Below are 24,280 nucleotides of genomic sequence, written 5' to 3'. Positions count from 1 at the left end.
ATTTATAAGATAAAGTAACAAATAATTTAATGATTGCTTTGTTGTATTTTTTGTAATAATACGTTTTCGTTGACGTGCCAACAAAACATAAATACTTGGTAAAAGATTATAACGAATGTCCTCTGTTGGGGTCTAAAGAATGGCAATAGTTTTTTCCTGCTGTTCTAAACTTTTTTTACTTCTGTAAAAAATAGAAGTCCTTCGAATGTAACGGGTGACAAAATAAATTGGCATGACTGTACTGAAGTCTTGAATGGCTGAAATTAAATCTTAATTTATTCTGTGTGATCACAAGAGGGCGCTAAAGGTTTAAAATTCAAAACTTGAACCAGCGTTGTATAATTCTACACATAAGTTTGCATGGGTTATCCTCCCAGGACAAATGCATGATCCACACTTCAAAATTCAATTCAAGTTATTTATTATTTACAGCAATGATGGAACCAGGAAACACATTTATCTCCAGTGAAACGTTCAATACAAGGAGTTTTTTTTACATGTAAGTATTTCCCAGCATCCTTTGTGACAATCAGTTACACAGCTGCTGCTGTACAGAAACAGCAGAAATTCAAACCAAAAATTACTAAATATAAAAAGACTTTAATGAAAAAAAGACATTTCATAATAAATATACATTTAAAGTACAAAAATTAGTCATAGAAAGCAAAGGTTATCATAGGTTTAAAAATAAAATAACAAGAGTGCTTTTTCCAACCACACTCAAACGAAACCACTATCTGCACCTAAACAAGTTACTTTCTTTTTTTTTAAAGAGAACAGGTTCTTTAAACTCTCGTGCACATGGGTGGATTGTGCTATACTTAAACCAGTAAGCCCAGTATTTTTATCCTGGTATTTGTTATTGGTAGGAAAACAAGATATGAATGCATTTCTGCACTGAAACATCTTAAAAGTAGTTTAGTAGCTTAAGCGCTTGAAATTACTTCACCATGTTTTGTTGTTAATCATGATTTCCTCCTTCACAAGTAAGCTCTTCCATGGACTGCACTGTGCAGCATTTTCAGTTGAGCTTTCATGGCAATCTAGACTAGAACTGTTACTAGCATTAGTGTTCGAATGCAATTGTAGCTATTAGAAATGAACAACAGATCACCAGAGGGGCACATTCAGACTGGTCCTTTGAGACAAAGAGAACACACATGGATGTAAACTGTGCTTTTAACACACAAACAGTATGGTGCATATGGGCATTACCAACCCTGTTCAGCATCCCATATTTGGTCCACAGTTCTTGAAATGTTCACTGAAAATTGTACATTATGGACAGTTATTACATTACAGCAAAAATACAATTTCAAGTAGTCGCAGGAGAGTCCATAATCTGTTGTTGCAATCTTTCATGTGCTATTTATAAACATTTATATGCTGGAGGAATCTTGTTTGACAGCACTGGATTCCTTCACATCGGTTGGTAAAGTAGGCACCTTTGAGATAGAAAAACACGTCTTAATTTAAACCTGAAATTTGTATATCCCATATGGCAAACAAACACTAGAATTATTTTGTTAAATAGATTATATATATATCTAACATTGCTGTGTCTGTTTTCATGTTATATAATTTTCAATACATTTCTATAACATATTGCATTTAGAAAATTTGAATGACTTTTATAAGCTTGATTTTACCCATACCACTGAATAATGAATATTCCCTTTTTGGTGAGCTTTGTTCAGACTCATCTCTCTCATTTCTTGGCAGTTGTCCCTATTAACATTGATATTGCATTGTAAACTAACTATAAAGTCACTGAAATCTTCTATCTTCAACTGAAATATGTCTTCTTAAGCCTGTCTCTGTTTCTCATACTTAGTTCACAAAAGTCACCAATGATTAAAAGAACGCTGGCCTTAGTGAGTTTAACAACTAAAAACACATAAAAAGGAGATGGACTTACTGCTTGGTCTTTGTTAAAGTTGCCCATGTTGACGTTGTGTCTTTTCAGGTCTGATTTAATCAAAGCTGTTAAAACAAGAAGATACTTTTATATTGCTGATCATTAAGAGATTTTGTGGAGCAGTACTCTTAATATCAAAAGGAACCTGTTAAAATGATGCCCAGAAAAGTCCAAGCACACAAGAAAATGTTCCCGATGAGTGGGTTGTACTTCGTGGTCAGATGTCCTTGAATGAGAGTAAAAATGATGCCAAACACCTAAAATGAAATACATTTATGTTACAGCATCAAATATAAGCGGTTTGGCTTTTGGGTGTGTAGGAACTGTATGAAGTTCACTAAAAATGTATAAACACTGGCTAAGAGGCTTGAATACACATTTATTTTACCTGTGCAAATGCGTTCAGAAGACCAGAGGATGTGCCCTCAGGTTCGGGGTATGTTATTTCAACACCAAATTCAAAGCCAATGGGAAGATAACCGGTCATGAAAAACCTTTCAAACACGAAAGGGGATTTGACATGAGACATACGAATTTACTAGGTAGAACAGGCATTTTACATTTGAAATACAAAGAAACTAAACATACAGCATGTTCAAACATGTTTACTTAAAGCCATAGCAGGTGTCAGGTGTTGAACTTTTCATTGTTACTCTTTAAGAACACAACTTAGACAATGGAAAACACTAAATCATGAACCTCTTAGTGGAAGCTTCAAATGGTTGTTAAAAAAATGATACTCTTAAAACACGTAAAACTAATAAAACAAAAACGACATTATCAAAAAGTATCCCTTAATAAAACTCTCTATGAACTATCCATGCCCCGGGAGGGAAATCAAACAATCAACATATTTGTTTTTAAAAAAAGGGCTCAAGCAGACTCACCCCATGACTCCAGAGGTGAAGAAGACCACGAACATTTGTTTCAAGTTCAGAGTGAATGTGAACACCAGCATACCAGTGAATGACAAAAAGTAGACAACAAATGTTGTCATTCTAAAAAGAGTAAAAAGAAACGGAAACTTAATTGAAAGTCACAAATGTTAATCCCATTAAAATAAGTAACAACGTGACTTAGTTAAAAAGATTTAAAGATTAGTAGCTACTAATCACGAAAATCTGACATGTATATGAGTGTCAGTACTAAATACATCAACGCCATTTCTAGTAAAATGAATAAAAACACTGGAAGAATGATTTCCATAAGTAGGGTTGACATACGTACTTATACATTTTTGTACGATCCAGCCACAGTCCACAGAGTATGGAGCCCACCATTCCAGCCACCACCAAAGTCAAGCCAATTCTTCCTGCATTTAACTCTTGGTTCTAAAATTTCAAAGAGTTTAAAAGTTATATTCAACAGTGTACAATAAAATACTCAGACTAATTTCATTTGACAAGCCAAACAAAACTGTACTGCAGGTAAGCGAGCTTCAGAGTTTAAACAAGACTGAAGATTTTGTCAAATTTATTTGACTGTATCCTTAAAATGCTAGTTCATGTCAACAGGCTTTGATCCCAGGATTATAACAGCACGTGTTACAGACTAGGGATACACCGAATGTTCGGCAACCGAAGATATTCGGCCAAACAATTAAAAAAAGCTTTTTTGCTATTTTCGATTGCTGAACATTCGGTTCATCCCTAGTCTGTGAAATGGCCAATACATTTTACAGAATATGACGTGCGATACAGTAGTGTAAAGTATTGGAGTTATTGTAATCAGTTACTGTACTTAAGTATCATTTTGGCTACTTTGTAGTTGTACAGAGTATTAAAGATATTAGCAACTTTTACTCTCTACATTTTTGAACATACTCCATCCTAATTAATATTGCCATTTACAGGGCATTGAAGGTACTATAATCTTGTGGATTTTACCCTAGCTTACTAAAACTTGTCAACGTGGCTTTTTCATGTGAATACGATTGCAGAATCAAGCTTTCATTTTGATTCGGATTTGGCCAAGAATTTCCATTTCAATGTTTCTCTACTACAGATCGTAAATTTTTGCATTGTCTACATTTATCAGTAAGACTTTCTTTAAGGGAAGGAAGAACAGTAAGAAATGTCACATGGTGCGTGCAGCAGTCCCCCAAACATACTAAGTCTGGTGGGAAAGCCTGCAGAATTTTCAGACGGAGACCTGGCAATGCTCACAACGCTTGTGTTTTGATTCCACAGCAAATATGGAATCTCTCATGAGTACCGGGTATGCAGAAAAGTGGCAAGTGAACTGCAAGAGCCAGCTCAATAAATCAGTGACCAGCGCTCTGTTCCATACTAAAAAAACAGTTGTTTGTCTGTGTGGAGAATCTCCGACACCTATACACAGGCCTTCTTCCATGCTGGGTTTGCTACAACTAACAGCTGCTAAGACATTTAAGAGACTACCCCAAAATTATTTTACCGTTTACCATTTCTAAATAAAATTATTATTTTTGTACTATTCTGTAAACTAGTGACAACATTTCCTCCAAATTAAAATATTGCTTTATTTGCAGAAAATGTAAACAAGATAAAATGCAATGTTTAATGCTTAAGTTTTGCAAATAAAACAAGTTAAAATAAAATAATAAAATAATAATAAAACAAACACTAATGTTTTTACATGTTTAAAAATGAGTATATCACACATTCATGCGTCTATAGGTTCTCTGTCTTTCACATTGATTTTGGGTGACTATTTCATCCCTGAAGTTTGCTTGTTGAAATTTGAAACTGGGCTGGAATTCCCACAATACATACAGAAATGCAGGTTAAAGGCAAAACTGGAGTGGTCTCTTACATTTTATTTTGCGGCTGTGCATGCAGAGTTCATTAAATTACACTTACTGGATGGTAATAGATTATCATTTGATTGAGAAGCGTAGACACCGAGTAGAATGATCCCGTCATTATGCCTGAAAAAACATTATTGCAGTTTTGACTTGACCATGCAGAAAATATTAGCATTAAATGATTAAATGTATTCATATGTCATGTTAATTAGCCATAACCTTGATTAAATAAAGTATCTAGGTTTTTATTTGATGGTGCTTTTCTCCATTAAAGCAACAGACACACATTTAGACTACGAAGAGTTGAACAATTGGTGATTTTACCATACGTGACGAGGAGCAAAATGAAGGGCTTGTTCTTGAAGAGGTTGATGATGGATTTCTTATAAGAATAATCTTCTGCTGGGCTTGTTGACAGAACAGCCTGAGCCTTGCTGGGTGGCAGTGGAGGTCTGTCCCTTATGACTGACAAGAATTCAAGAACAGCACGTTAACTCCTAAACCAGGTTTATATATATATATATATATATATAATATCTAAATATATATAGTCTCATAGCCTAGGAACAAATTTCTGACTCTATATGCGATGTAGACATTGATGCTTACCAAATGCTGTTAAAAAGAACAGAAGAGTTGAAACTCCGGCTGTCCCATAAAACATTATACTGATGTTGTGGCCCATGAGCTCTTTGTCGTCTGCAGTATTGGGAACCAGGACAGGTGGCAACAAGAATCCAATGGCTACACCGAGCTAATGGGAAGTAAACATTGAATGGACACATTAGAATGGATAATTAGTATCTATTGAATCGATACTTCACACAAAAAAATCTGTCATAATTTACTCACCTTCGAGTTGTAAAAAAAAAAAAAAATCTGATGAAAACATAGAAGATATTTGGAACACTGCATATAACCAGACGGATTTTGCCCCCCTTTGACTTCCATAGTAGGAATAATACGATGGTAGTCAAAAGTGCACCAAAATTGTTGGTTCAACAGGAAAAAAAATGTTTCCTACCATGGGAGTCAATGGGGGGCAAGATCTGTTTGGTTATAAGCATTCTTCCAAATATCTTTCCCTGTGTTCATCACAACAAATTTATACAACTTTAAGGTGGGCAAATCATGACAGAATTTTCAGTTTTGGGTTAAGCATACCTTAAGTAAAGTATAACAGGTCAAACTTTACATAAGCGTTAACATTACTGTGCAATTAAGGAAACACCAAACTAAAATATACCATACTACAAATACAGGTATGAACCATCAGTGGTTTACCATTAAAACCATTGCATAAATTCCTTTGGACTCTATTCTAGTTTGGTTCTATTTAGTCAGAATACATCCCTGTAGAGCCCAACATACCACAGAGAAACCAGTATAATTGACATTAAAGTCAAGACGACAATTCCCATTTTAACCACTAAAATAAATTAATTAATGGTTTCATTTTTCTTCAGCAGGGTGACTAGGCAGCATGTATAGGCTAAGTGTGATTACATTAATAAAGTTCTAACTGTATTGACATGTAATGAGTCATGTAAATGCTATTTTTAGTTTATCAATAAAGACATGTCAGACTCATAACATTGGCATTTTAGGGACACACCTGATTGCCCAGCACAGCTGTGGCGCACGCCGTGGAAACTTCACTGGGCCCGAACCAAACGGACGCGAGTCTGGAGGGCAGACCGAGAATGAACACCTGTGCTACCGAACATATGATCTGTGCCGTCATGGTAACCCAGAAAAGGTTGGGCCCCACACTGGCACATTTCAACCACGCGCCCACAGCGTTCAGCCCGGCGCCCAGCAACACTGTCATCTTCAAGCCTTTCTTATCCAACAGCCACGTAGCGGGGAAGATCAAAGGTACGTACGCGACCATATAAACCACGGAGAGCCAGTCAATCATCAGGTTTGACACATTATAATAGTCCATGAATATGTTGGCGATGATGCTGTACTGGATCCACTGAAAGGCGTTGACGAGCGAATAGAGGCTGAACACCGCCAATACCGCGAACCTCCTCCAATACAGTCTGGTTTCCAGAGGTTTGTTCTGTTCGCCGGGCAGCATAGCTTCTTTCTCATCCGGAGGTGGAAGCTCTTGCTCCAGCACCTTCGGATCTACAGTTAAATGAAAGGATTCATTGGAAAGCACTTTGTAGCCACTGTCCTCCGTGTTTCCCCCAACCGGCGTCTCGCGGACAGCGACACTCCCGTCAGGTGCACTGTCGGGCAGATCGTGCTGCTCTTGGAGCAACTCTCCCGCCACCATTATGATCAGAATTGATATCAAACCGATCCGTACGCGTTAGATTGTAACCGAAGCATGGGTGACGCTTTAGCTCACCGTTTCCTGGAACGGCACGCGTATGAAACAAAGAAGAAGAAGTGAGCAAGCGCTTGAAATTAACGCAAAATAATAAAACCTTTCTACCTTAATCTGAGCTACGTTCTCCTCTACTACCGGCTTTTACAGCAGTTGGATAATGATGGCGTGATGTGCGCATCTTATTCGCTTAAGGCGGGGATATCCAGTAGGCTTGACTATGAGTACTGTAAGTGGCTTACACGCATAGCTGGACCAATGGGACTGAAGATGGGCGGGGCAAAGAGGCGATACTGTGCGTCATCCTGTGCTTGCAAGCATAGCCTTCATTCTGTTGCATCTCACAACGTAAACTACACTTCAAAGTTATTTTAATTTGAATGAGTCGCTTGTAGTGAACGATGTGAGGTAAAAGTCTGACCGGATTTATAATTTGCACACTTTTACAATAATAATGATGGTTCAGGGGTTGTTAATGAACGTTGAAAAACGTATATGCAGCTAAAACATTCTAGGACTTACATTTACGACCACCTCGATGACGACATAAAGTGTCACATCTGACCCATATTACTCAAACGCTGCGATACTCGGTAACAGCTTCCGGTTGTAAGGCACGCGACATCCGTGGTTACCATGGTGTCTACGATTCAAACAATCGTGTCACTGTTTATATCGCCCGTTCTTTCGGCTAAGGATATATGATATAGCAACATGTCAAATTCAAAGCAGGACAAACTGTACGAATTGAATATGCAAAGGGAGAGCTGGTGTCACGTAGAAACAACCAGCAGGTTCTGGAATCTACCAGAAAGGAGACACTTCCGCGGTCACCTGCAAGATACCTGTGACTTCAGCGCGATACAGAAGTCGAGTCCCGAGCTACGGTCGTCCTGGATGGAGGGCCGCAACACTAGACATCCAGAGAGAAGACACTTTGAAGAGAGCTGTATGAAGTGCTTTAGCTTAATCTGTAGGGGTTTCAACCAGGGGATCTTTGTGTAAAGTGTTATTATTTAAATATTAATTTATTATTTAAATCAAAATTAATGGTTTTTCATGTGATATTGTTATTATTATAAAGCTGAGAATCTAAGCGGAGGTCCCTAGATCTATAAAGGTTGAAATTCCCTGTGGCAGAAAGCCAAGAACTATTTTGACAATATTTTACATTTCTTTATGAGAGAAGACAAATGTTCTACTTTTTTATTACAGATAAAGATCATCTGGTGTAAAGACCTGCAATCAACCTCAACACAAAGCAAATGTTTTCCTCCAGATAGTAATAAAGCTTTATAATCAAACAATATGCAATAAAGTGCTTTATTTTAATTCATGTATTTAACAATACATAAAAATATGTGAATGAATCCATAAAATCATTGTCATAATGTTGTATTGTTATATTGCTTTTATTGATATTAAGAACATTCTAGACTTTTAATTTAGAAAACAATCGGAAGGCATTTAGAGTTGTGACCTCCATGACTCTTTCTGGAGAGACTCCCTTCACTTTTGCAATGTATTCACAGCAGAGCGTTATGTGTTGCGGTTCATTTCTTACCTAGAAGAGTAAAACATAAAACACAGACATCTTCAAAATAGCACAGTCATGAAGAAAAGCAGGTTTTGAGGTTATCACTCACATGTTTATCAAACCCCAAAGCTGGTGAGTCCGTCTCGAGGCAAAGGTGTTCCAGTGGAATTTGTTTGATTAATTTCGCTCTGTTTGTAAAGGACAGATCCAAATATAGGTTTATAACCGAAGAAAAAAACTTTTCTGATCACGTGACACATTTTTTGACAGTACACTATGCTTTTCCTCTATGACTGTCCAAGTCAAGGATTTCAAAATCGGTCAAAAACTTTTTTTTCAAAATGCATTAATTTGCATTAATTTTGAGATCATGAGAATTTAGCCAAGTGACTCATGAACGGTTGTGTTCAATCAATGTACAGCATGTTCTAACTTGTACCGACTGGTATTAGATTTGGCACAGGATAAATTTGGTCGTAACAGATTTATACAATGTTTTATGGCATACTTATCATGCTTATTTTTAACATAGCCTATTTTATGGAAGATGCATGGTTAGTAGTAATGGCAAGTAAATGTGAATCTCCTTATCTGACCTGTTCATTTCTGATGACTGCAGGGGGGAAGGAGAAGCAGAATCCAGCCTGAACTCCTTCCATGGCAACTGATGGCTTTCCAGCAAAGTTATGCAATAACGCTTGTCTAATCCCTAAAGATATAAAACCCGACTGACGCAAGATATTCAACTGTGATTTGTAAGGTCAAAGTGAACATTGATCTGTAAATTATACTGACAGAGATAGCTCTTACCTTGTTCTTTCATTGTGGCTATAGTAACCTTAGCTGCGGAACGGGAATGCACATTCCTTTTAAGATAATAGAGGGAATTGAGTTGTGGGTGTTAATGAGAACACAAAATTAACTGTAAATTTACTTGACGTATGTATCACTGTTCAAGAAATGTGCGAAATAAATTAGCTAAAAAGTAATTTTAACTACTTTTAAAGTAATCTCTGTAATATTTATTACACTTCCCAGTACTCACACAGGTAAATGCAGTTCTTTTGATATTTCAAGTTGCTTTTTAAAGACTTCTATCTGTTCATCACGCTCTTGAGTGGTTTGTGCATACCAGGGGGTGAAGTCAAGACCGATCTGCGGAGAATTATTATTACGAAGTATAAACCGTATTAGGCAACAACCAGTTTTAAAGTTAACAGCCAAATATCGAGACACGAGTTGATTATATTCAAAGATTTATACATTTCTAATTGGTTTTAAAAAATTGCATTAATTTTATAGGTTGTCATTTATCATAAATGTTTTAGACACTAAACTATTAGACTTATGTCATTGGGTTTATTCCATTTTCCTATTCCTTCTTTGTTACAATAATACACCAAGGTCAAAACAGGAACGTAAAGAATGTAACCAAAATAATCAATGTATGTTTTATTTTTGTTTGGTAAGTATTTGATCTTTTGTTTAAAATGTTATTGTTTTAATTCACTAACAGCATCTGTTTATGGTCATTTTAGAAAAAAATATATACATTCTTTCATGCTTTACCTCCCCCACTGCAACAATATCATCTTTGTACTTCTGGAACAATGGAAGGAATGGTTCCAGATCCTATAAAAACAAAACTGATGTTTTTATTATCACCATGAGGTCATGAAGAAAATCTATAGCATATGATATAGCACATAACGCACAGTAAACTATCTTTCTTTGTAATGTTATATCCACCTGAATCTTGACACTATGCAAGTCCTGCGCAGATCCTTGAAGAGGATGAATGCCAAAACAAGGGAATACAAAACCAGGATACCTAGAAACATTAAATATTATTCAAACTCTATGTGTTTTAGCGGTGTATCGGGAAGTTCATCTTTTAAATCTCTTAAGTACAAGCACTTGAACAAAATGTTCTCATTGAAGGCTCTGTGTGACACTGTTGGGAAACACATGTATATGTGTGTGTAGTGTAGCATACTCACACTTTTGATAAGTTAATAACTTTCTCAAATTCCCTGCCTCCCTCTGTTACTGCAACCAGAGCTTTCAATCCTCCCTAATATCACATTAATTATACAAATTATGTCATTGTTACAAAATGCAACTCTTCTGACTTATTTTTTATGTATTTCCTTGACAAACCGTACCTTTTTAGCTCTCAGAATAACATCGTCCAAATCCTAAGAGGAAGAGCATGAAAAAAACAAAGTTGATCAAATTCTGTAACAAATGATGTGAAAACAAACCTATCGAATGCAAATAGTTCATATAAACACAATGATACTGATGACATAAATTTACACTTTACATATAAACAAGGTACATAATTGCATGTTCTTTGTTTTGTTTGTTTCAACTGCCTTCAATCTGTATTTAAGATAATAAGCAATCTAGTGTAAGGTGAATACAGACATAGGTAAGGTAAAGGGGGCCAGATAAGGTGGGAGTGTCAAAATTATATAAGAAAAGGGACACTTCCTTTAAATAATTTTAAACAGCTTTGCCACAACTACTATGCTGGGTTTCCCAAAATGAGCAGATTTTCATACGGAGGGTGTATTTGATATCTATTCTTTACAAACAAACAAATAAAAAAGTTAATATTTCCTAGTAAGCATTGGATATTGTACAGTTTCACGACAGTTCAGTAGGAACGCGTATGAACTGTGGCACACTTTCAAGAAGTGGTGACAGATCAACTCATAAAGACTTTATGATAAGAATTTCGCAATGAAGTTGATGGCTCCATGTCTATTCTTACCTGCGCAAACTCATCTGCTGACATGTGACAGTGGCAGTCAATGAACTCTCTAGCCATAATGATTTCACGGCATATTAAAACAATGCAGATATTGAATTCTGTGCTAAATGCACTTTAATTTAAATCTCACTCGATGTCTCGAAGTTGTAATTAAGTCATCCTTTGCTGCATTGTTTCTGTTCGTTTTCCCACATGTTCGTACGGAGGCCGGAACGCTTATGCACAGACGCGTTTACCTTCCGGTTTTATTTAGCAGTAGCACATTTCGATTCCGTTTCCAGGGTTTGTTTTGAAAAATAAGCGGCAGTTATGGAGGAAGAAGTTTGTGCAAGTGAGACAGATTATAGAGTACACGTCAAATCAAAAGCCATCGTTCGTGAACAGCTTGAAAAGTATAAAGACTTGTTTAAGAAGTTGCTAGATGGCCAAGGTCAAATTTCCGAAGAGGACAAGGCCAAGTTGCTGCAAGAAATGGTTGTGGTACGTTACGTTAAATCTAATAACACTCAATGAGAGTTTGATCACTCTTGCATATGGTTAATTCTTCCGTGATTTTACATTGTAATACCACCAACAGTGAGGTTAAATATCGTGACAGAAATTCCTAAGTGTATTTTTATTGAAACTGGGGCTATAATAGATTATTTCACGTATAGCTTTATCTTTTTAGACGACTGTTTTACCTTGATCTTTCTGTACTTGTGTTTCTAATGAATATGATAATATAATTTAGAAGTGTATTTTAATAAAGCATGAATTGGGGTCCTTTGTATTTTTATTTATTCACCTTATTGTCTTATTTATCTTTTAGAATTTTGAGTTTACAGTACAAGAAAATATACTTATTGGTGGCTTATCATGGGATGAGGCATCAGAGGACTATTGTGAAGGTATACACACTCGTATATTAACCATTGCAAATACATGTAGACTTTCCCTTATGTTACATGGACTTTGGGGGGTTATTAAACTGTATTCAATGTATAATCGACTAAAACCAAGGGCATGACAAAAATAATAACAATATTCATTTGCGTATTCATATCTATTGTTTGTATGTGACCATTTTATGTTTAGACCATGGGAACCAGTTAAATGACATACTGGATGAGAAGATTGTAGAGACCGCTTGGAAACGCAGCTCCTATCCAAAGCAAATACGCAACCAAGTTGTGCGTTCATTGAGAGCGAAGAGAAAGATTATGGTGAGACGTTTTTTTTTTCTTGTTTATTATGATCCCAAGTACAAATAAAAAACCCTATGTAACTGCATTAAGAAGAGTACACCTTTTTTAAAAGAGGGCAACGTATCGATTTACGTGGTTGTTAGAAAACTTTGATGTGTTCCGCCTCTGGCCACTAGAGGTCACAAGACAATTTAAATTGTGATGTCTTGTTAGCTGTGTCACTAATTTGAAGGGAAATAGATGATGGGAACTGCTCAATTTGGAGTTCTAGAAATTCTTAATATCCCCCGATGTTGTGAAAAACCTTAAATATTATTTTGCACATATTCAGTAGTAGCTGTGTCTGAACATCATATGATGAAACGTTAGTATTTTGTGACTTTTTGTTTATACATATTTAAATCCGCCAGTCAAAACCCTTATGTTTAAATATTGTAAACTGCCAATGAAATCAAAACGTTAATGTATACAAATGCATCGTCACAATATGTTTGACCTTTATTCATTATTGTAGGGTTTGTATGAACAAGCAGTAAAGCCAGAGGACATAAAGCCAGACCCTGTTCAAGGTCTGCTCACCTTCACTTTTTACTACATTTAAATTGTTCGTAAGCATTTTTGTACAATATTTACTTCAATGTTTTTACAGAAGCTATCATGAAAAATGTATCTACCAGTGCCCCAACAATGTTCAAACAAGCCAGTGCTGTTATGAAGGTATCTGTAATACTCAATTACCTTCTTTCTTTGACCATGTGTGAAACTAAAAAGTATTGAAAGTATTTTAGTAAACAAGTTAGTTGTAGGTCATAATAATTGTTTACATTAACATGCAGTATTTCTGTTCAGTCTTTGAAAAGTCTAAAGCAGTCAGCTGAGGGTTTGCGTCAAGTGCTCGATATGAAGCCTTCAGCGGAGTCGGTGGAAATCTACAGAGAAGTTTTAGGCGGGCCACTGGGAGCTGCTTGTCCTGATCTCCATCACAGGCTTCCGTCTACAATCGAAAGAGCTGTGTCTGATGCAGAATACAGTGCAGATTATGTACCGGCTTCAAAAATCATCCATAATGAGACTAATGATAATATGTGTGTGTAAGGTATTGTTTACGTGTAATGTTTTGTATGCTGACATGTATTGTGTAACAAATTTGCACAGCAGAAAAACTTTGTGGATATTGTTTATACCTAAGTAAGTGTGTCACTATTTTCTGTTTTCCTTCCACTCCAATAAATTACGTTTTTAGAGAACTGATGTGGTCCAGATTCACACCACAAGGTGTTATTGGTCTACCAAAGGTTTGACACTGACCCTTGATTCCTTTAATTTCTTTGTCACTATAAAACAAGAATGACCAATTAAACAAAGAGGCAGAGCCAATTACAGCTGATTAATGATAAAAGCGTTCAAATACGCTAAGTCTATAACTTCATCCGTCTACATTCAAAGTTTGTAGATGCACTGACAGTCTCCGAGAGCACCACGTGACTTTAAAGAACGTCCTCTGCGCGCGTTTGCAAAAAGAATTATCGCGAGAACTTATGGAAAGACTAACTATCGCGATATTTGCGTGTCACACTCAGATCAGTCTTTGCAGCGCCGCATATAGCAGAACACACTACAATGTCACACAATAGTTGCTGTTTGACACTCAGGAGACGGTTAGCTTGGGGTTTTTAAAAAATATTTTTGTTATCCACATTTGCTTTTTTTTAAAGTAAACTCTACTGTATTTTCCATCGGGGGTTGTTGCATCTGACATGTCACTTTTCACTGTGATGAGTAACTTGACTCAAAATGATACTCCGTCCTTACGATTGTTTCGGAAAAGCGAGGTAAGCTACTGTTATATATTTATGTTGTAACATAGATCTGTTAGCTTTTGAAGTTTTTTTTTTAAACTTGTTATGTACAACAAGCTATGACAAACAGTGTTATAATATCATTTTACAATAATCTATTTGTAATATTACGTGTAAATGACTAATGTTATGCTTTTAGCTAATAACTTTTTATTTTCTTTTTATATTTGCATAAATAGACTTTATTATTCTTAAATATAAAATAATTATAAATTGAGAAGTTGGATCAATTGTATATACTTGCGAATTGAAAAAATCTGAAAAGTGCAATCGACTTGTTTTGCTTTATTAATTTGGTGATACAATTATTGGGAAAATATAGCCTACCTGTAGCCTATTTTTCTGTAATCTGTATTGAAGACGTGCAAAATAACTCCATCACTTGCCGCACACTGCAGTCCTCTGACCAGTTGATGTACTGTGATTTAGAGCTCTGATGATGAAGAGAAGAGGTTAAAAAGAAGAGAAAAGAACCGCGTGGCTGCACAGAGAAGCCGGAGGAGACAAACACAGAGAGCCGATGAGCTGCATGAGGTTTGCAAACTGTAGCCTATACAGAACATATAGTAGGGACTCTGCTCAGCAAGATGCAGAGATGAGACAGAATTTATTTATGTGCTGAGGATCCATTTGTTTTTTGCACAAAATGCACATTGATGTTGGTGTGGTTGATGTGGCTTTTGAAATATTTTCTAACCAGGCTTATGAGTGTCTGGAACAGGAGAACAGTTTGCTGAAGAAGGAAGTTCAGTTGTTGATAGAGGAACAGCAACGCTTGACAGAAGCCCTCAAAGCCCACGAGCCTTTGTGCCCTGTCCTGAACTGTGGTATGACCCCAACAACAAGGTGCACAGTGCCACCTGAGTTTGTCTAGATAGGGCCTCTCGTATCTAATCCGTTCACAGTCTCAGTTTGCAGTATTTCTATAAAGATATAAGTTTGAAATCTCTCTTGAATTACGATGTACAGTGTGGTTAACCAGTTAACTTGTAAACATAAGCTTTTTTCTATTTTAAGTGTACATTTCTCAGTTCACCCGCTTTTGCTTTATTGCACTCATGCATACTGCTAGAGCTGTCAAGATTTACCAAAAAGCATCTCGGTAACTGTAACACATGCATGGAAATCTTACCTTTTATACAATATGGCTACAAATGTGACACAATCTTAAACAATATATTTAAATAATCTACTTTTTTAAGATTCTATGTGGACTCAAACCCACTGTATATTCAAAATACAGAACTTAATAGTAATCTGTTACTTTTCCCAAGGTCAGTGCATAAACACTTTAGTATTTACTCTGATAAATAACCTCTAACAAACCAATCATACCAGTGTGAATGAATGAAATGAGCTTCTGCATTGTAAGTGTTATCTGGCCAGAATGACAGTTTCAGACTCTGACAGCGGTTTTGTTATGCCTGCACATTATTAAAACTAACAGTAACAGATTAGCACAATTGATGACACCTTACAAAGAGGTAAAATGCATTAACTTAATGTATCAGTGGTTAGAGCATGGTACTAGCAATGCCAAGGTCATGGGTTCGATCCCAGGGGATTTCATACAGTCAGAAACAAATGTATAATACAATGCAATGTAAGTCGCTCTGGACAAAAGCGTCTGCCAAATGCATACATGAAAATGCAATATTGTAAAATATTACTGTAAATGTTATTGATGTCATAATGTGTTATTGTATAACTCTAACGTCATAATTATAATATGTAATTTTAACGTCAGTTTTACATAATGCTTACTGCCTTTGTAGGCTTTTTAATACATTTTTATAAATCTGTATAAAATTAGTTTGTACATGCATTTTGTGACGCAGATTCTGTGTAACAAATCAAATCAAATCAAATTCTTTGAATTTGTTTTTACTCATTATGTGTGGAACTATATTTGGGGGTGGTTGCGGTAAGATGATGGTCAGTTTTTTTTCTGATTGTATCATTTCCTCAAAGCTCTCTGGATTTACCTTCCTAACCAGTGTTGGGTGCATACTTCTTCATTTCTCTTCCAGTTTTTCTCTTCTCTTGTGAAAAGTCCTAGAGATCTACACAATAGGTACTGCTTTCATTTCTAAACTTAAGAAAAATAATCTACTGGTGAATTTCAGAGTGCTAACAAAGAAAACATAAAAACTCACCATGAAAAGTTTCAGTACTTTATGTTTCTCAGTGTTTGTATCATTTTGCTATTTTACTCAAAGAACACATGGTTGTTATTGCACATACTAGGTGTGAATAAAGATCATATTTGGCATTTTTTACATTCATTGTTATGCCAGAGGAGGATGGACACAATCTGGTTCATGACAAGGTTTTTGTTTTTCACTACTTAATTTTTTTTTTTCGTTGCCACAGTTAACTTTGGCTCGGAGGCTTTGAGACGTAATATTAAGTAAAGTTGCTTTGTAACAATTAGCGGTATACAAATAAAAGATTTAGCACACCACTTTGCTGGTGTGATGTATTTGATTTGTGTCAGCAAAAAGTATTTTGGGGAATTTTTTCAATTTATTATACAGTATTTACAGTCCCTATACTGTTGCAATTACAGCTTACAGTGTTTGCCATCACATTAAAAGTAAATATTCTATACATAAATTTAAATGAATGAATCATTTTTGTATTATTTTTTTATTTTATCATTAGGATTTTTGTAACTTTTGGCCAAATTAAATTATTTGATTGTTGTGCCCTCTTGTGGACAGAGGCATTTTAGAATTGATCTACACAGTTTTTTTAATAAACCTTCTGAAACATTGAGATAGTTTGCCTGTTGATTGAAAATGTCTTTAAAGCTTAATAACCGAAACAAAACATAAACACACATTTATCAAAACATCTCTTGAAATCACATTTAGACTTTGGTTATTTATATATTATATCAGGAACATCCCAAATGAAGGGCATTAAAAAGATTGTCCTATATCCTCAAAAGTCCTTTAATTATCCATTTTATAATGTACATACTTTGATTAATGTCTGTCTCATGAAGAAACATGTCCACGTTTTTAACATTTATAAATTTTGAAGGGAATTTATAAATAAAATCCCTACATGGTCATACATCAAAGAAAATTATGGGAGTGGGTCTTTATGTGTACTAAAAAAAATTAGTTCCCCAAAAAAGGCAAGTTTATCATTTTATGTTTCACACTGACCTTTGCATTTTGGAAATATATTAAGTCTGAATATGCAAATATAATTGTTTACTGGAAAATGAGGGGTGTGCCCTGTGAACTGTATGCCTCTGAAAATGTGCACATGGCAGAATGTACTGCATGATAATGCTTCCTTCCTGATCTGTAAGTTCCTGGTAGCAGCTGTAGGTGGTTGCCCTGCAGCTCAAACTATTGGAACCTTTACAGGAATTAAAGATGAATGTAAACTTTGAAATTCCATTGAACCATGATTTCCTTGAGCTTTCCTATAGTATAAGGAGAGGACATTTTACTGAAAAGTATGTGGTATAGACTGTTCTTTAAATGCATTCATTGACCTATGCGCAATACAGGAAAACAAATAATTTAAATAAGAGTCAATGTATTTTAAACCTCAGGGAAGTTAGCCTTACTGTAAAGCGTACAATGACATTTTAAAAAACCTTTGTCATGTAATTCTTTCTTTATCAGTAAGACATTCTTAAAATGTCTCTTTCAGTTTAAAACCTGTCAGTCATGTCATGCTGTTGTTGTCAAATTACATATGGCAATTACATACAGGTGACATTGTAACTTAAACATTATTAAAATCCTGTTAAAAGAACATGACATTAATGTTTTAAATGAATTAATCACAGTGCGGTTGCAACATACTTATTGACATCTGTAGATTCCATTGCAACAGTTTTAAATAGTTGCATCAGAATGTGAAGTTTCCTCCGGTTGCATTTATCGCCAAGTGCCATGACCGTATTAGTTAACATCCTGGCAGGACAAAGTGCAATTGCATCATGATGGATGTCAGGTCAGTGTGTTAGAATTTGGGGGCACTGTCAACTTTGAGATGAAAAATAAATACATTCACATCATATCAAAAACTCTTGAATGGTCATGCATTACATATAGTTTTTACTCTAATTTCACTTTACTTTGTAAGTCACTATGTATAAAAACATATCTTTAACTACAACAAACATTGAAACGTTGTAGTATCTAAACTGGTTTTATTCAAGTTTGACCATTGTATTTAAAAAGATAACCTAATAATGAAAATTTTGTCATCATTTACTCACCTTCCTGCCATTTCAAACCTGTATGGTTTTCTTTCTTTCGCAGAACAACTGTTGTATCCATTCACTTCTATTGTATGGACATATGGACACAAAACCAAGTGAATACTGCCATTGTTCTGTTACCAACATTCTTCAAAATATATATTTTTTGTGTTCTACAAATGAAAGAAAGAAAATGGCAAAGGGGTATAGGTAAATGATGAGAACATGTTTATTTTTGGGTCACCTATTTTTGTAATAGTTGACCCAAAAATCGCTGAATCACACTATCTAGGTTGCACCAACAGCTTTTAATGGTGTAGATCAGATAGAAAAGGACACAAAAAATGTGAAGGAGGTTATTATGACTTATTCATATGACATATTCTGCATCAGGAATGATGAAGTTATAACCAGCAGCTTTGACCTGATATAATCATAATCGAGTTTTTTTACTCGAAGGGATAAAAGCAAAGAAATGAAGCTGAAACTAAACTCGAGAATAACTAATAAAGAGGCAAAAAGAGACTGTTTTTATGATGTATCACAGAAAGGGTGGAGTCCAAAGCAATGAACTGCAATGAAAGATACAAGGCATTATTCCAACTTAAATGATTGACAGGTAGTGTGTCTATTGAATTCATATTCCGGACAACCGATATAAAAATAAAAACGCCTTGTTAGTGCTCCGCACGCTCTTAAAGAAAAGGTGCTTAAAAGGGTTCTTCGATGCCATAGATTCATAAGAATTCTTCAGATTGTAAGAAGTAAGATGGAGATGGTTCTTTAAAGAACCTCTGATTCAATGGTTCTTTGTAGAACCATATATGCGTCTTCTAGGGCATCGCTGTGAAGAACATTTAGTCATTTAGAAGAAACCTTTAATCACCTTTATTTTTAAAGTAATCTAGCCCTATTATATTTAATTGTACATAATACAGAGAAAATTTGAAGTATTTGTCAAAAATATTTTAAATAAACTTCTCCCCTTATGAAGAAAGTTTAATTTGGGAGTGTCTGTTTGTGACATGTCACATGCTGAATTTTCTCTTTGTCAACAAGTTATGAAACAAATGGTTCTGTACTGTTGTTCTGGTTGTAAATGATAACCAATGAAGATTAAACACACGTGCTTCTGTTTTTTATCACTTTTATCAAGAGGTCATTATCAAGAACACTGTTTTAACTGCACTTCCCGTTCCTGCTTAGTTTCTTTCTACCACGAGTTGTGAAAGGTAAACATGGGCATTTCCTTGCAACTATTCAGAACTTTCCCAAAGAGGAAAACTATTGAACATTTACTATAGAAGCTCAAGGGTTCTGTTGGCCACACATTTAATTTCCAATGAAGTTCAGGGTAAGGCTGTGACAAAGTTTTAAGTCCTTTGATTTCTTTTCTTAATTCATAATATCATTATATAAGTCTTTGTTTAAAAACCACCTGTCAGACAGAGTCAGCAAAAAATGCTGAATCATTCCTGTCTAGCGAAACGAATTTGACTCACCCTTTGCACACTGTGTCATCACCTCTAGGTTATACATGTGTGGGCTTGTCCTACCACTTGCTCATATTTCTCAACACAACAATAAACAGAGCTCCTTATTTATATGTGTTATTTGAGGTAGACCGTAAAAGGATACTGACTTGTCATCATATTCAATCATATTTCATTTACATAAAGCACATTTTTGTCCAGTTAACCCGAAATGACAATTCTTTCATCCTTTACTTACCCTCATGTCACGTCAAACCCGTATGATTTTCTTCTTAAGAACTGAAGAAATTTTAAAGACTGTAAGTAACCAACCACCATTGACTACCATTGTATGGACACAAAACCACCGGGACATTTCTCAAAATATAGTTTGTGTTCCACAGAAGAAAGAGTCATGTACATGTTTTGAATCACATGAGAGTGAATAAATGAAAGATTTTTTTTAGCTGAGCTTTCCTTTTCAACAACAGTTTGAACAACAAAAATTGCATTGGTATGCGTTTTTATTAATAAAGTATCAAAAACACAACAGACAGTCAAACGAAACCATACCGGAGGTGTAAATGAACAGTATCGTCCCATTCATACAGTTTTGGTATAACAATTGCACATCCTTCCTTTTACGTGGAAGGTACGTACGATGAATAAAACTTGGTTTAACCACAAATATTACGCATAGCTTTGTTTCCATTACACATTTAATGTCAATAGTACAAGTGATTTGGCATGCCTGAACCATTACAAAGCAAAAGAAAAGCCGCCTGACGCCCGCGCCATTTAACCTCTCAATACATCCCACTGAAAATATATGTAAAAGTCCTGAATCAGTTTTGTTGAAATAGACTGACAGAACTTCCAATTTTCCCATGTTTTTTTGACAGCTTTCTCAACTTTAATGTGGTGAGCTGGTCACACGGCTTGATCAGATGTCTCGTGGTATGCGTTTCTTCAAAACAGACACCAGCAATCGATTGACACATGATCGTAGCCAAGAAATTAAGAGCTTTACTTCAAGTGTTTTTCTTTTAGAATAAGGTTTGTGCATCTAGGCAAGAACAACACACAGCTACAATATATGAAAAATGCAACATCGAAAAATAAGTACAAGTCCCTTATTAAACGAACAAAAACATGATATAATCTTTGTGCAGTGGGCTGGCGAACGCAGACCCTCCTGCTCACAGCATTGTAACAACAACATGTTCAGACAGTTGAGGTGATAACACAGACAGGCATATAGTGGTGAAGGTCCAGTTTCCAATACAAGAAACTTGTAAGGTTGCCTGACACCCCTGCTGTCTTGAAGTCCACTACGCGGTGACTTCTCGGTTATTTCATCTGTTTATTTAGTACAAGTGTAATGTTTCCTGTCATATACAGACCGTATCCTGAGAGATTAGCAGCTTGAAATACTTTACGTGGCATTTTGTGTGTTTCAATTTAACAAGAGGCATGTTACTAAATGAAATAACATCACCCTGTTTTTTCCTACAGCAAGCCTTCCCTCACATTGTACTTGTTGTCAAACACACCACCAGGATTTCTTTCAACAAACCAGACGATCGGTAAATGACATCATGTTGCTTAAGCATCATGACATATAGCTACAAAAAGCATGTTAAGCATACGATAATAAGAATAAGTGATCACGCATCACACGTCCTTCATCACTTCAGTGCTTAAACAGTCTGTTTCAGTGTACATCAGACCGACCTTGACTGGCATGGTAGGCACCCACAGTTTAGTCCTTCTCGGGCGAGCCCTGCAATGTTCATTGGCAACCGCCAAACCCTTTAGGTTCGTGCCTGAATCAGAGATGGCCACAACTTGTTGGTACTGTGTTGTGCATTGGTCCATTTATGCTAAGATTAAGACCTTGCAGGGTGGTCTCCTTGATCTGCTGGATGAAGAGTTTCCTCTCGTCCTCGGGGGTCTGGCCGTTCTGGGCGCGGACGATGCAGGTGGGCCGATGTAGGTTCAGCATGTAGACTAGCTGCTGCTTTTGGCTCTTCAGCTCCTCGATCTGGGCCTTCAGCTCGGCATTGATGGACTCCAGTGTCTCAGACTCCTATAAAAAAAAACATGGACGTGAACTTATTATAAATGTACATCGAGTAGAAACTAAACAAACTTTAATTCGAAATTGTTGCACTGTAAAAATGCTGATAAAGGTTACCTTTTGTAAAGTGTCAGTTTTCTCCTTTTTCTTGTTTCGACATTTAGCTGCTGCTACTTTATTTCGTTCCCTTCTCCTCTTTTTCCTTTCACTCTCCTCTGGTTGGATCTGAGAACACAAAAGTATCACATTGTAATCCACCCACATTGCGTAATAAATATTGATTTTTCTGAGAGCTTAAAGCTCAGGTCATCAACTGTTTGGACGCATGGCTTTTCTATAGTACGCGTTGCTCAATGTAACCAGAACGAGACACAAAAAAATAACGTGTGTTTACATCGTAAATTAGTCGTTCGTACCTCCCGCTTCATGACAGGCAGTTCAGTGGTCTCTCTGCGTTCTGAAACCGGTCTGAGGTCAGTGCGGTCATGCCGTTGGACAGCCGCTTGTTCTGGATGGCGTAGCGCAGCTCCTCCTTGACTAACGGAGTGAAGTTGGTGAAGTCGTCCAGCGTGAGCGAGCCCGGCGGGGAGAGGCAGGGTACCAAAGCCGACGCGCTGATATCCAAGTGACCCAAACCGGGATGCTGAAGCATCATTCCGAAATCTAAAAGAGTTGATGCGAGATTTAAATTCAACCGCGCTTTTTGGATTATGTAGGAGGCTGTATTCGTACACATATTTACAAACACAATTACGCGCGTAACACACTAAATTACACAGACATGTATTACGCGCACTATATAAGAATAAGTGAATAAAATATACATACACTAAAATATATATTATTTGTTATTCATATTATTATACATGTAAGGCTATACTTTCACTCTGTTCAAATGAATATAAAGCCTATCCGTACAAGTTGCAAACGTATGAATAAATTTGCGCATAATACAAATATAGCGAAATAACATTAGCCTATGTAGACTAACCGCGAAGTAAAAAAGTAAAGTTGTAAATATTTCTACAATATAGCGATTTACCATTTGAATGAATAAAATAGCCAAAAGCGAAGGCGAAATACTTACACAAATTAACGATGGATTAATTACACGTTACCACAATTCTGTGGCTATATTTGTCATAAAGTCAATTCGCTAAAACAACATAGTTCGGCTAAGTGGTTAAACTTCAATAAAATCGTTGTTATTTTTTATGGGGACTGCAGTTCTTCCAAACGTCGTAAAAACGTAAACCAGCGTTAACAAACATAATACATTGATAAAATACAATCAAGAATTTTGAGTAAAAATGTTCCCCAAAACAGTTTCATACTGAAATCCGTCGCGCAAACTTAGTTTATAAACAAGAACATGCTGTACTCTCCGCAGTCTATTCTAACTAAATAAAACTCAAAAACAACATATGAAAGACAACATTTCACTCACCTTGTTTTGACTGAATCATACGTGCGTGTTGTGATGCTCTACTCTGGAAGCGATGTGATCTCGCGCTCAGCTGGTAAAGTTACAGTTCTCGCCGGCTCGTTGCATCACCCGTTTTTATAGAGAGGTTCAGAGTACTAGAAAGGGGCGGTCCTAATGACGTCATCCTATTTATAGGATCAGGGAAGCTGTCTTTGCGATGATGCAATCCGGCAACCCTCTGCGCGCACCATAACTGGGCAAGCTCTGCCCCCCTTACAATGGAGGAATTGAAGTCGTGGGCTCTGACATGTTAACCTAATAAGCAAATAAAGACATACCCGTCTAATGACATTGGATCTGTGGTATGCTCTAATGTCATGGGTGGAATAGTTTTGGGTGAAAGACGTGGGGAGAGATTGACAGGTTACTTGGTCAGAATGAGTTCAGCAAACCTGTCTGAAGTAAATCCCTCTCACTTTGTAAAAGACACGTTAAAGCTTGGTTTCTTTATAGGCCTATTAGCTGTTAATGGAACATGGTACGAAGATGTAGAGATGATCTGAAGGTAAATACTGTGTCTACATGCTTTTAATCTGTTTAGTCCATTGGCTTATATTTAGTTGTCTGAAAGTGTATAGTTTTGATATATAGTTTATATTTTCTTA

General features: G+C 36.2%; 5 protein-coding genes and 1 long non-coding RNA gene across 7 annotated transcripts; 3 read left to right on the top strand and 3 right to left on the bottom strand.

Annotated features, from left to right (window-relative positions):
• Nucleotides 1–404: 404 nt before the first annotated feature.
• Nucleotides 405–7,223, bottom strand: flvcr1 (FLVCR heme transporter 1). Its single transcript, XM_056764603.1, has 10 exons — nt 6,319–7,223; nt 5,313–5,457; nt 5,028–5,168; nt 4,759–4,826; nt 3,146–3,249; nt 2,806–2,916; nt 2,307–2,412; nt 2,064–2,175; nt 1,919–1,983; nt 405–1,445 (listed from the first exon to the last, which is right to left on the bottom strand). Exons 1-10 carry the CDS (start codon nt 6,988–6,990, stop codon nt 1,380–1,382), a joined length of 1,590 nt encoding a protein of 529 aa, XP_056620581.1. The 5' UTR covers nt 6,991–7,223; the 3' UTR covers nt 405–1,379.
• Nucleotides 7,224–7,383: 160 nt separating this feature from the next.
• On the top strand, nt 7,384–8,384 carry LOC130434440 (uncharacterized). Its single transcript, XR_008908677.1, has 2 exons — nt 7,384–7,993; nt 8,260–8,384. It is a non-coding gene; the product is annotated as an uncharacterized LOC130434440 (long non-coding RNA).
• Nucleotides 8,354–11,500, bottom strand: tatdn3 (TatD DNase domain containing 3). 2 transcript variants are annotated; one of them, XM_056764607.1, is made up of 10 exons: nt 11,361–11,500; nt 10,747–10,779; nt 10,582–10,655; nt 10,331–10,412; nt 10,151–10,213; nt 9,627–9,736; nt 9,392–9,447; nt 9,178–9,290; nt 8,691–8,771; nt 8,354–8,608 (listed from the first exon to the last, which is right to left on the bottom strand). In XM_056764607.1, the coding sequence occupies exons 1-10, from the start codon at nt 11,415–11,417 to the stop codon at nt 8,477–8,479; spliced, it is 801 nt and encodes a 266-aa protein (XP_056620585.1). In that variant the 5' UTR covers nt 11,418–11,500; the 3' UTR covers nt 8,354–8,476. The 2 variants fall into 2 exon arrangements, with proteins under 2 accessions (XP_056620585.1, XP_056620584.1); XM_056764606.1 differs by having other exon boundaries at nt 8,354–8,769.
• Nucleotides 11,501–11,657: 157 nt separating this feature from the next.
• nsl1 (NSL1 component of MIS12 kinetochore complex) lies at nt 11,658–13,864 on the top strand. The gene is made up of 6 exons (XM_056764605.1): nt 11,658–11,840; nt 12,172–12,250; nt 12,438–12,565; nt 13,062–13,116; nt 13,197–13,264; nt 13,397–13,864. Exons 1-6 carry the CDS (start codon nt 11,670–11,672, stop codon nt 13,640–13,642), a joined length of 747 nt encoding a protein of 248 aa, XP_056620583.1. The 5' UTR covers nt 11,658–11,669; the 3' UTR covers nt 13,643–13,864.
• A 328-nt stretch (nt 13,865–14,192) lies between these two features.
• Nucleotides 14,193–16,987, top strand: batf3 (basic leucine zipper transcription factor, ATF-like 3). The gene is made up of 3 exons (XM_056764829.1): nt 14,193–14,379; nt 14,836–14,940; nt 15,107–16,987. The coding sequence occupies exons 1-3, from the start codon at nt 14,305–14,307 to the stop codon at nt 15,278–15,280; spliced, it is 354 nt and encodes a 117-aa protein (XP_056620807.1). The 5' UTR covers nt 14,193–14,304; the 3' UTR covers nt 15,281–16,987.
• A 3,628-nt stretch (nt 16,988–20,615) lies between these two features.
• On the bottom strand, nt 20,616–23,747 carry atf3 (activating transcription factor 3). The gene is given in 5 exon segments (XM_056765415.1): nt 20,616–22,198; nt 22,307–22,414; nt 22,606–22,655; nt 22,658–22,852; nt 23,637–23,747. Coding segments are annotated over 5 exon segments (630 nt in total). The 5' UTR covers nt 23,656–23,747; the 3' UTR covers nt 20,616–21,940.
• Nucleotides 23,748–24,280: the final 533 nt, after the last annotated feature.

The sequence above is a fragment of the Triplophysa dalaica genome, chromosome 13, assembly GCF_015846415.1.
Source record: "Triplophysa dalaica isolate WHDGS20190420 chromosome 13, ASM1584641v1, whole genome shotgun sequence".
In the NCBI taxonomy this organism is placed as follows: Eukaryota; Metazoa; Chordata; class Actinopteri; order Cypriniformes; family Nemacheilidae; genus Triplophysa; species Triplophysa dalaica.
This window is presented reverse-complemented; position numbering and strand designations above follow the sequence as displayed.

What these genes read in the sequence shown, in the direction of transcription:
- flvcr1 (XM_056764603.1), bottom strand. Translation starts at nt 6,990, where the DNA reads ATGGTGGCGGGAGAGTTGCTCCAAGAGCAGCACGATCTGCCCGACAGT. An exon ending in TGATAATCTATTACCATCCA is followed by an intron (nt 3,250 to 4,758) that starts GTAAGTGTAATT and finishes TTGAAATTTTAG; the next exon opens with AACCAAGAGTTAAATGCAGG. An exon ending in TTCTGAACGCATTTGCACAG is followed by an intron (nt 2,176 to 2,306) that starts GTAAAATAAATG and finishes ATTTCATTTTAG; the next exon opens with GTGTTTGGCATCATTTTTAC.
- tatdn3 (XM_056764607.1), bottom strand. Translation starts at nt 11,417, where the DNA reads ATGGCTAGAGAGTTCATTGACTGCCACTGTCACATGTCAGCAGATGAG. An exon ending in TGCATAGTGTCAAGATTCAG is followed by an intron (nt 10,214 to 10,330) that starts GTGGATATAACA and finishes TTGTTTTTATAG; the next exon opens with GATCTGGAACCATTCCTTCC. An exon ending in CAGTCATCAGAAATGAACAG is followed by an intron (nt 8,772 to 9,177) that starts GTCAGATAAGGA and finishes TCCTTTACAAAC; the next exon opens with AGAGCGAAATTAATCAAACA.
- nsl1 (XM_056764605.1), top strand. Translation starts at nt 11,670, where the DNA reads ATGGAGGAAGAAGTTTGTGCAAGTGAGACAGATTATAGAGTACACGTC. An exon ending in TGCTGCAAGAAATGGTTGTG is followed by an intron (nt 11,841 to 12,171) that starts GTACGTTACGTT and finishes TTTATCTTTTAG; the next exon opens with AATTTTGAGTTTACAGTACA. An exon ending in ATCAGAGGACTATTGTGAAG is followed by an intron (nt 12,251 to 12,437) that starts GTATACACACTC and finishes TTTTATGTTTAG; the next exon opens with ACCATGGGAACCAGTTAAAT.
- batf3 (XM_056764829.1), top strand. Translation starts at nt 14,305, where the DNA reads ATGTCACTTTTCACTGTGATGAGTAACTTGACTCAAAATGATACTCCG. An exon ending in GATTGTTTCGGAAAAGCGAG is followed by an intron (nt 14,380 to 14,835) that starts GTAAGCTACTGT and finishes ACTGTGATTTAG; the next exon opens with AGCTCTGATGATGAAGAGAA. An exon ending in GAGCCGATGAGCTGCATGAG is followed by an intron (nt 14,941 to 15,106) that starts GTTTGCAAACTG and finishes TTTTCTAACCAG; the next exon opens with GCTTATGAGTGTCTGGAACA.